At 42.5% G+C, this 10,962-nt stretch overlaps 1 protein-coding gene across 1 annotated transcript; it reads right to left on the bottom strand.

Annotated features, from left to right (window-relative positions):
- Positions 1–2,900: 2,900 nt before the first annotated feature.
- On the bottom strand, positions 2,901–7,647 carry LOC147436726 (DNA ligase 4-like). The gene is made up of 3 exons (XM_086486165.1): positions 4,472–7,647; positions 3,954–4,360; positions 2,901–3,546 (listed from the first exon to the last, which is right to left on the bottom strand). The coding sequence occupies exons 1-3, from the start codon at positions 7,413–7,415 to the stop codon at positions 3,415–3,417; spliced, it is 3,483 nt and encodes a 1,160-aa protein (XP_086342291.1). The 5' UTR covers positions 7,416–7,647; the 3' UTR covers positions 2,901–3,414.
- Positions 7,648–10,962: the final 3,315 nt, after the last annotated feature.

Raw genomic sequence — 10,962 nt, 5'->3', positions numbered from 1 at the left:
AGTGTTCTAGATCAGAGTCGAGGTGTCCACCGGATCACAACCTAGTTCTTGTCTTCATTGCATCTCTCCATTGCCACCTTTGACATGAAAGCCAATCGTTTTTTCAAGCACGATTGACCAAGATACACTAAGAATGCTTTTTGAGTTTGATTTAGACACTTTTTGAACTTTGTTTGAGAATACTGATTGGAATTTGTTTGAAATGGATGTTAGCTGTTTTGAACTTGTCTTGGTGCCAATTTGACAATTGTTGGATTCTGGTTTTGATGTTGGTTTCAATGGTTTGTAATTTTACTTTTGGAACTCCAGGAGTGTTCCTAATTGTTGGAAACTCTCTGAACGACGGAAATTGGGTGTCTGGGGAGTGTTTGGTTGTATGTTGTGAAACCTTTGAATGGCGTAGACTGGGTAAATCTCAAAATTTGTAGGTGACACTAAGCCTTTTTTAAAAATAAAATAGCCCCCCCCCCCCCCCCCCCCCCCCCCCCCCCAACTCCCTCTCTCGCGTGTAATCTTCACCAGCCCACAAAAAAAAAGCTAGATTTTAAGATTGTGAGAAATATTGTCAAGATTCCACATACAAAACAAAAAAATCACACATATATTGAACAAAAGAAGGTGAATGTTTAATGTGCCATTTTTTCTGGAAAACAAATTGGTGAACTAGACACTTACAATCCAATATAGGTGGTTGAGAGAGCTCGACAAAATTCCAGTTTGAATTGGAGAGTGCATCTAAAAGTCTATGGTCTAGTTTGATGTTGAGGATTGCACTAAGTAAATAGACCAAGATGTTATGAAGATTTTTTTTGATTTCATTGAATTCGCATTCGGCATGGACCATTGCTTGACGCAACCTTCACTATTTCTCTCAACACTTATTTAGTGATACAATCTCTAAACATGTCTCTTTAGCAAAGCACTTTGGCAATTTAACTAACAACCATCGTTAACCCTCTCAATGTGGTCACATGATACGGAAAGCCTTCTAGCCCATTGTCTCTATTTCTTCACAAGCCAAATGATACTTTAAAGGATTTCATTATATGCAGAGATTAAAAAACACAAGCTACACAAAACTAGCCATATTGACATGATTTTTCATCGATGTCCAACAAAATTAACCACTATCTACAATTCTACCTCAGACCATATTTGGACAAGGAGGACCTTGAGAACAAACTATCCTTTTTGTGAGACCATTCCTCCGTTCACTTTTTTTGCTCCCATTCTCTCAAAAGCCTCCTCTCTTTGCCCCACTATTCCTCCTATGATACACTTGCTTTGCAGGCCATCATGTTGTTCACCGTGTTTGTTCTGGGGTGATAAAGCAAACCAGAAATTTGGAATTGTCGAGGTGGATGTGTGGGGTGCAAGGACCCATTGGATTTGTCAAGGTGGATGTGTGGGGTGTAAGGACCCATACTTGATTCCCTGTAGCACGTCTCTAAATCTCTTAAATTCAGTTGTAACAAGGAAAAAAAATAAATTTCTCGCCATAGACAAGGAGGTATTTTAACTGGAAATTTTGATTTGTCAAGGTGGATGTGTAGGGGTGTAAGAACCCAGGCTGAATTCCCCATGGCACCTCTCTAAATGTTTCAAATTAAGTTATACATCCAGAAACAAAAGCATTTTGATTTGTTGGCTTTATACAAGGTCTTTTGATTGGAGGCACAAAAAACAAGAGGCCTCGCTTGCAATGACATCTTGCACACATGGACATGTTGAAGGTGTGTGCTCATCAGCTTCAAGCGAATTCATGTAGGGTAAAACCCCCAATAAAAGGACAGTTCCATTAGAGGGACACATTTTGCTTGTCTCTACTCTATTACTAAAATATTCAAGTCATGATGGGATTAGCATGGGGTATGAGGAGATTTTGACAAGGGCTCTCTTTTCACATAAGTTTCACTCAAATTCATTACTTCACGTGGAAGACTGAATTACCACAGTTTGAAGTTCCCTCTATAGGCCCCTACTATTTAATTGTCCTTAACTTGGGGGTTTTACCCTACTAGGGGCGTGAAGGTGAAGGTGAAGGATGCCAGCCAATACAGGTTCTTGATTGCATTGAAAGAAGCCAATATATGAGAACACCCAAGGAAAGGCCCACAAACCAGGTTCTTCATTGCATTGAAAGGTTGCCAATAAATGAGGAGAACACCCCACAAACCTGGAGCAAGCAATAAAACCAAACACTAGAGGCTTCTCATAACAAGGGAATTTTGATATCTACACCAGGGCCTTCACTCTTGTTTTCAAGATACATTTCCCACACACGTGCTTGGTGATGCACGGTGTCCTTTGAGGGTATCCTCATCCATATGTATGTTGGGCACGCTGTGTCTGCCACCGTGCGCTCCAATTTATGACATTCAGGGTTGAAACTCTTTCGAGCATGTGCAAGCCTCTTGACATACATATTCAAAGATAAAATGTAGTCTCCAATTCGCTGCTCAACTTGACTCGGCATCAAATATTCAGTTGCCGGTGAGCATTTCAACCTCGAAAGGCAATTTGCAACTTCCGATTACTATCACAATTGCATTATTGAGCAACATCCACTTCAAACAGAGCATGACATTACTTGATTTTTCTTAGAAAGGAATGAGCTTAATGCAAATGGTTACTTCAAATGCCTACAAATGCCACATGCCAAAACAAATTTCTTCAAAATTCTACCCCTACTTTGTGGACTTTTTGATAGGTTGAGAAAGAAACCAGAACTTTAAGAACCTAGCCGGTAAGAAGCATTTTGATTCTAAACGAAAAGCCACCAGTAACATAGGGCCTCGATCTAGCTGCAAATGGACCTTTGGCTTACTCTTTCGCAAGCCAAAAGCCATTCTGCAGGTTTGCCAACTGACTGTCCGGGCTGTCCAAATGACTACTCAAAAGATCCAAGGTAAAAAGAGAGTGTCCATTTTTCAGGTCAGTTGAAATGTCCGTGCCAACACTTAACCCACTAAAATACTATACAGATCCTGACCATTGCAAGCCATAGGAGTGACAGAAATATAAATTTCAAAAACCAGAGTCCAACAATGGGCAATTCCCGATCAGCAATTCATCTCCATTGTGTGGTGTATCTATTAGGGGCAATCATAGCAATGGGCAACCCAGCGACTTTGTAATATGTGTGCATCAAGAGCAATTTCAAAAACCACCAATATCCATTTTTTGCCTGGCATAAGGCTGTACTATTCACAGCAACACCATATCATGAGCCAAGGCCATGGACCATACACAGCAATAACAATTCTGACCAAAAGGCCATCCATTGAAAGAAGCTGCAGAATGATATCAGTGGCCTGATTGCCAGAATCAAGCCTACCATTCGCAGAGGCTCGCCTACACTTGTTCAAACTCCGGAGGGCCGCCAAGTCAGAACATGTGTGGAAAGGCCTACTCTCATTCTAACTCTACAAGGCTAACTTCTCCCTGCACAGTAAATCCGGAGGCAAGGCCATAGACCACACACAGCAGAACAATTCTGACCAAACGGCCACCCATTGAAAAAAGCGGGAGAATGATATCAGTGGCCTGACCAAGTGTACAAATCATTACCCTTGTTCGCAGAGGCTCGACTACACTTGTTCCAGCTCCACAGGGCTAACTACTACTCCAAGTCAGAATATGTTAACGTCTAGTGCTTGCAGATGCCAGAATACAGTAACCTCAAACTATTCTTACGAAGTCCAACCAGCAATACGCTGCAAAAACCGTCAGACTATGCCTGATGCTCGCACACGCAGGCAAGGCACATGCTGCATGCACGCAACACAAAGATACCCCAACAATTGTAATGAAAATAGCCAATGTAAAAATTAAAATTCAGGCCAATATACAGAAAGGGTGTCGATCTTAAGGTATGTGGCAGTACACAGAAAGAAGAGTGATCTAGATGATCACAAATCAAAAAAATTTCCCACCAACTCTCTGTAGCTCACCTTTTTCTTCTCGCTAGCTCCTCCTGTAATTTCAACAGTTGTTACCGAGTTGGAAACAGCTTGATTCTCCGTTTGCAAGATTTGTGCACTAGCAAATATCTCTCTTTCCTGACCAGAAATATCACACTGCATACCAGTTACACCTCTCTCTTTATCAATATCTGAAGAAGAAGCCGGAAGATCCTCAGCACTAATTCCCTCTCTATTTCTCACTTCAGCTTTGTTATTACTTGCTCTACCTCTGCATCTACTTGACAATCGGGCAACCTTCTGTATTTCCTGTTCAAAAATATCGCACTGCATGCTACCAGTTTCAACCTTTCGATCTCCAATGCTCATTCCTGCTTTATCATCACTTGCCCTACCTCTGCGCCTGCTTAACAAACAAGTTCTTTTTGGAGGACTTTCTGTCAAATCCACATTATCGCCACAAGACAAGTCAGAATTAGTCCTGACCTCATTGACACTCAACAGATGCATTTCATTGAGTGATCCCATCGGTGCATCACTACAGTTACCTGACTCTCTATCAAGCACTGAAATATCCCCTTCATTTAAGGTGGCTTCAGTGTAAGGAACACTTCTGCAATTCAATTTTTTAGATTTGGCACAATACAGCCTCCGCTTAGAGGTACTTCGGTCTCCATCAGCCATCCTTTCTTCACCTGTCCTGCTGAAGCTGCTTCTCTTGCGCAGCTTCGGAAGCTGTTCCATGACATTATCTTTTTCTGGTGTCATAAAAATGTCCATGTCTTTCTCTCTAAGGCTGTAGCTGTCTTCTTCAGGCTTGTTTTTGCTAGCAAGGGCATCCTCTAACCAAGTGTGCTTTACAACATGCATACTTTGGGCCATCAGCAAGTTTCTGTTCTCACTGGTAACACTTTTGATAATGTTACTAAAGGAGAGAGGATGCTCAGTTGATGTGTATATAATCATGTGTGTGGCATCCTCTAACTTGCTTGTAACTTCTCCCCCCTGCATCAAGAGGTCAAGCTCTAACCTTTTCAATGCGATTTCTGCTACCATTTGAGAATCCAAATTACTTGAATGAATAGGATTGTGGAAGTAGATGCAGCACCCATGAAATTGGCCAAAGCCTTCCTTCCACAAATGCTTTGATTGAAAGTGACAAATCTCCTCTTTACCCACTGAGAAGTTACCTTCCTTTAGGTGCTGAAACAATTGCCTTAAATCATCTGTATCAATATCCTCAAAATAACTATCACCGTGCTCATCCATGTGCTCGTCCAATCTCAGTTTTGAGTTCTTTGAAAAATGCAAGATATATTTTGGTCTTAGAGGCACGAGAGCTTTTTGTGTTGAGCAATCTAGAACCCAAGATTGGTGTAAAATATCTCTCCGTGAAGCTGCCGCCTGGTATTTCATACCTTTTTTTTCTCCAGCAATCGCATGTGTGACAGAATCATTTAGATTCATTGCAAAAGAACCTCCATTCTCAACAATCTGCTTGTGAAAAGAGTCCCTCATAGAGAAGGGCTGGACATTTATAAAGTGAAACACTAAACCCTTGAAAATGGAGGATTCTTGCTTCACAAGAGAAACATCTGTTCCAAGCATATGTGAAGGAACCACTGACAAAGATGGTACTGACTTCTTGGACCTGGCGACTCTAGCTTTCCTTGGCTTTTGATAATCCTTTATGTCACCAGTGTTCCCACTTCGAGAGTGCACGAGTTGCACCAGAGAATCCACATCAAGGCAATCATACCATGGTTTATCATACCGGATCCGGTTTGTACGTGGAAACCGTAAACTGTATGGAGCAGCAAAAACCTCTGATTTGATAGTTCGTATGTCACTTGTTATTTCAAGAATAACAGACTTCTCTGGTTGCTCTACCCAAAAATCTGGACGCTCTTTTGAGCTGTTAGTTACTATGTAAAAACTTGGGGGTTTGGTATTTCTTCCCACCTCCCTAAGGTAAGGCTTCAGCTTGCTCACAAGAACATCTCGCTCATTATCACTTAACCCTGAACCAACCTTGCAAAAAGAAAAAAACCTTGTAGGGTGGCCACCTTGCGTGGGTTTTTCTGCAAGTCCTAGCAAAAATTGACCTATTTCGCCTCCGCGGCGTCCAGATCCTAAATAACAGCCAATAATTAAGGCATCTAGTTCACTTTCTGCATGTACATAATCAGGCTTCAATTTGACCCATTTTCCACTGCGATCACCAGGCTCCCACTTGGAATCCAAATCCTTGAGAACAATGCCTTCATCCCTGTTTTCAACAGTCTCCATAAAAAACTTATTGATTTCCTCTGGGGTATGCACCAAGGTTGACCATAAAGGTTGATCTTGATGGCCACACCCACTTCCTGGAAAAAGCAGCTCTAAAGATCCTTTCAATGGCTGTACCACTTGTTTTAGCAAAATTTGCCTCTCTGCCAAACCTTGATGAGTCACACTGCAATCCCCAGAGTATAAAATATCAAAGGCAACAAAGCAGAGCTGTTGATCAGTCTCCAATCCGTCCTTCGCTGCCTTGGCTACCTCTTGATTTGACCCAAATTCAGCAAATCGATTGGTCAATTTGTTCCAGACCAGCATTTCCCCATCCAAAATGCAGTGATCAATTTTCACTTGCTTGATTATAACAGCTGCCATGCCATCTGTGTACTCTTTATGATCAATGAAGCTTCTTGAGTAGAAATGAACCTCATTCACGTTCTTATGGATCTGGGTTCTATCTCCATCAAATTTACACTCAGCCACAATTCGTTTCCCTTTTAGCTTCTTCCATGCTTCTTCCACCCCAGAAACTCTTGATGCAAGTTGAGGCCTCACTGGTTTCCCAACCACAATATCTTGTCGCTTGAACCTCTGACTTCTGTCTTTCAGCTTCTCACAAACCAGCTTCAAGTCGCATGTGACATTGAAAAGATCCTCGGCATCAGGGTGGAATTCATGTAGAACTGTCTTCTCACTTATCCCCAGTTTCAATTCTTTCAAAATGAAGATGATGATCCATCTCATCTCATGGGCATTGGTCTTGTTGATGAGCTCAGCAAGAATGGTGGTCTTTGCGTCTCTGCTTTCAGCTGCAGCTAATTTATCAAGGTAGTCATTGACATCTTTGATGGTTAGGTTGCCAGATGATGAACTCTGTCTTCTATAAAGAACCTCGGCCGAGACAAGTGGGAAATTCCCCGCGTTACTGCCCTTTTTCCAGTTAAGGAGTTTCTTTGCATCTTCAGACTCCTTGGCCAACCCTAACGCATCAGCAATGCATTTGCCTAAAACAGCCTCTTTCAAGCCATAGGTGCCCCTCTCCTTGTCCAAGCCAGGTAAGATGAGGCGGAGGGCACTGAAAAACTCATGGTCTGTGTAGACATGGTCGAGGAATGTGCGCAAGTGCTTCCGTTTCAACAGAGGCTTCTTGCTCCTAGCAACAGCATCGAGCATGCTGCAAAGGACGCTGAATTGAACTGTTTTGTCGCACATGTTGGATATGCTATGACTAAACGTGACGATCCTCACTGTTTGTCGAGTTCTGCTTTGAAAGGTGCCCACTAGCTAGGGCAAATAATAACTGCGCCGCACAAACTAGCGGATCGCTCTGCGAACTCAATCAGCACGCAATGGGGGGGAGGGCGGCAGGACTTCGCCATAGCCGGAGGGCGGCATTGACGAAACTCAACGTCTCTCTCCGCATCTATAGCCGTTCGTCGAGAAGCGTCAATGTTACTAAAGTCCACCTATACATATAGGTAGACTGGAAATTTTTCAGTGTAAATAGATAAAGCAAAGGTGTAGTAGGCCTAAAACTAAATTAAGCTCGGCGAGGCACGAGGGAAGTTATATGCACATCGTAGGTGAGAAGGAGGAGGAGGAGGAGGAGGAGGTGACCATAGTGGTGGTCTTGGTGGGCAACAAGCTGCACGCTCCTTCTGCTTCAACGCTAATGTGAAGGCTGTCCACGAAGTAGCATTAATCAGCAATCGGGTTCCGAGTAGCCTTGTGTAAGTTACCAACCTCACTATTCATCAGTCCTTATCCCTCTCTCATGCTTGTTTATCATATATTCCTCCGCCTGAATGTTAACGACTGCTACTTTCTCAAGCTTGCACTAGTATGTGTGTGTAAGTCTACAACTTTCATGGCAACCTTGTCATAGCCTGGCAAGCTAATGCCAATGTCTGTCCTCTTTACAAGCTATAGGTGATGGTTACATGCATTTCAAAGTGATTGTGCCATGGAAATTTGTGAACTTTGAAGTATAAAAAACTTGGGGAGAATGAGAAGGATGCTCGAGGGAAGCTTGAATCTTGAATTTAAAGCTTTTGTCCATGGAGGCTTGAAGCTCTTGTCCTTGAAACTTGAGCCAAAATTTCTTTCATGCCCAAAGTTTGAATCTCCTTTGAAGCTTTTGGAGGCGTTTCTCGCAAAAGCGAGAGAGAATTCCTCTCGACTTTCTTCTTTGATGCCTGGCTTTGCTCGCTTTTGTTGCCCCTAAAGAGCCCTTCTTTTTGTGCTTGCAGCTCATGGGAAGCATCCCATTGTGGGGTGCTTTTGGAGCTGCAAAGCTACGGGAAATCCTCCTAAGTCAAGGTGTTGACTTTGGAGCGTGGGAAGCCCCCCCGTGGGAGCACCCCTTTGGAAGGCGATGGTGAAGAGAAATGGGCTAAGGCGAGCATGGGACTGCCATCTTGCGGAGCCAAAAAATGAATAATGTCATAAAAACTAATATCTAATACTCCCAAATGATTTTTAAACTGATCATTTAATATAGGGAAGTACCAGGGGAGCAAAAGCTAGAATATTGGTAAGGCTGCTAGACCGGTCTCTGTTAGGGATCCAAAGGAGGGAAAATAGGGATCCAAAGGGGGACATTTGCAAAAGAGCAATGTGCTTCAATGGGGCTTAAAAGACCTAAGGTTCAACTCCATTAAGACTTCCATAGGCTAAGGTTCCAACAATTAACTCAGTAATCCAATGGCCAAAGCAAGGGGAAATTTGGATGGTCATGGGAAGACTAAAAAGTCTTCCCACGTCCCTAGGAAGGAGGGGGCGAGCCGTGTTAGTAGGGAATGAGAGGGACACACACACACACACACACACACACACACACACACACACACACACACACACACACACACACACACACACACACACACACACACACACACACACACACTCTCTCTCTCTCTCCAAGGCTCGCCCTTTTCACAAAGGGAATACTCGACACATGCCAGGTTCCTAGGCCAGTTACCCCCAACCTCTCCTCAAATCCTATTGGATGGCCATAGAGGTGGACCAATGAGAATTAGGCTAGAATAAAATCAGTCTTATCAATTTAAAAATGCTTGATAAAAGAACCAATAGAAATTAAGCTCCTTAGAAGAGTATCGGATAGTCTACCAAGGTGTCCAGTGAGCATTCAACAGCCCAAGGCTTGCCTGATTCCTATTGGCCAAAAGACTAAGAGGTCCAATGAGAGTTTAATTGAATTATTTAATTACCTAAAGCTCTCACAAAAGGGGAAAGGGGGACACTTGTCAAAAGGCTATCAATTATGCTTCTAATTTGTGATTGGCTAAGCTTTACAGGGGCCAATGGGATGCCAACATGAGCAAATAGCAAGAGAGTCGACCAAGATGAGAGGGAAGGCTACATTTTACTCTAACTCATTGCTACACACACACACACACACACACACACACACACACACACACACACACACACACACACACAAATCATGTGTGCGGCTCTATTGTTAAAACTTGGGTTCTACTTTGAAAAGGAGATGCGTCATCGAGTAGTAGATTTTTGAGCCCTTCATACGGATCCTCTTCTTCTACCCTTATCAGAGAGAGTCTTCTTTTGGAAGTCGCACTGGGAGGCTTCCTAGGTACTCTCTCTTCTTGGTGGAAAGTTTGGAGAATACCATGGGTGCACAATTGTTGTAGCACTTCACCTTGGAGGGATGGGTTGCTTAGGGCTTGTTGAAGCCTAGAAACAAGATAGTTTACAAGCATAGGGGCATCATTAGTTGCTCTTTTGTTAGCAAAATCAAAGCTATCAACATTCATTTCAATCTCTTTTCCTTTGTCAGCCATACTAGAAAGTTTTAGGTGTAAACTTTTACTTGTACTTTGGCACTTCAAGCCCTAGTTGCTACTCCTCTTTAGCTTCAAAGATAAGCACTCAAGCATCTATACCCGCTCGAATATTATTAATTGCAAGGAATAGAAGAGAGGGTTCAACAGAGCCAAGATAGCACCGGTTCTTGCCAAGCTTCTAATAGCTCAATAATGCTTAAGCCATAGGCAAGTCCCGTAGGACTCCATTATTAAGACCATAGCTCTCGACGATATCCCCATTAACTGCATAAAGCAGGTGTGCTTCAAGGATGAAAAATCCCTATTCTACTTACTCTTTTGCAACATTTAATAACACCAACCATTTGTAGCAAGCTTGAGGACCTCTCTTCTTGAGCAAGAAAAGAGAAACCAATAGCTCTAATACCAACGTAACATTTAATGCACTATTAACTTGTGTGTAGCGGAAATTGATAACATGGTGAGCATTTCATTAAGCAGGTTTCTAATGAGCATAGAGAGAGTACTTAATTTGAGAAAGCAACCTTGCAATTTACACCTATCTAATTTGGTATTGACAATACTTGAAAAGAAAGAGAAATAGAACAATCGACAACAGTTGAGGACCGATTTACATGGAGCCGGTTCCCCCTCCATAAAGTCTTTGTATTATAGCTTCTCCCATCAAGGGAGACTTTTGTACAATACAATTCTTGTTCTCCTTTACAAAACTCGTTGGTGCAATGAAGATGGAAGCTTCATGCACCAAATTATGCTTGAGAAACACACCTAGTGTCCCTAGCCTCATTCCCAAGACCTCACACACCTTCAAAAATGGTGAGAGATAGCAGGGAATGAGGATAGATTGAGAGGAAGAAGAGGTATCTTACAAGAAATTAGTATTCTCCTCACATAATCACTCTAATAGCATAGCTTAGCTTAGTAATTAG

Source organism: Adiantum capillus-veneris, chromosome 17 (genome assembly GCF_014529385.1).
Source record: "Adiantum capillus-veneris isolate H3 chromosome 17, ASM1452938v2, whole genome shotgun sequence".
Classification (NCBI taxonomy): Eukaryota; Viridiplantae; Streptophyta; class Polypodiopsida; order Polypodiales; family Pteridaceae; genus Adiantum; species Adiantum capillus-veneris.
The sequence above is the reverse complement of the archived record's forward strand: the minus strand, read 5'-3'. Positions and strand labels throughout refer to the sequence as shown.

What these genes read in the sequence shown, in the direction of transcription:
- LOC147436726 (XM_086486165.1), bottom strand. Translation starts at nt 7,415, where the DNA reads ATGTGCGACAAAACAGTTCAATTCAGCGTCCTTTGCAGCATGCTCGAT. An exon ending in AGTGCTTGATAGAGAGTCAG is followed by an intron (nt 4,361 to 4,471) that starts GTAACTGTAGTG and finishes TGGATTTGACAG; the next exon opens with AAAGTCCTCCAAAAAGAACT. An exon ending in GAGCTAGCGAGAAGAAAAAG is followed by an intron (nt 3,547 to 3,953) that starts GTGAGCTACAGA and finishes ACACTTGGTCAG; the next exon opens with GCCACTGATATCATTCTCCC.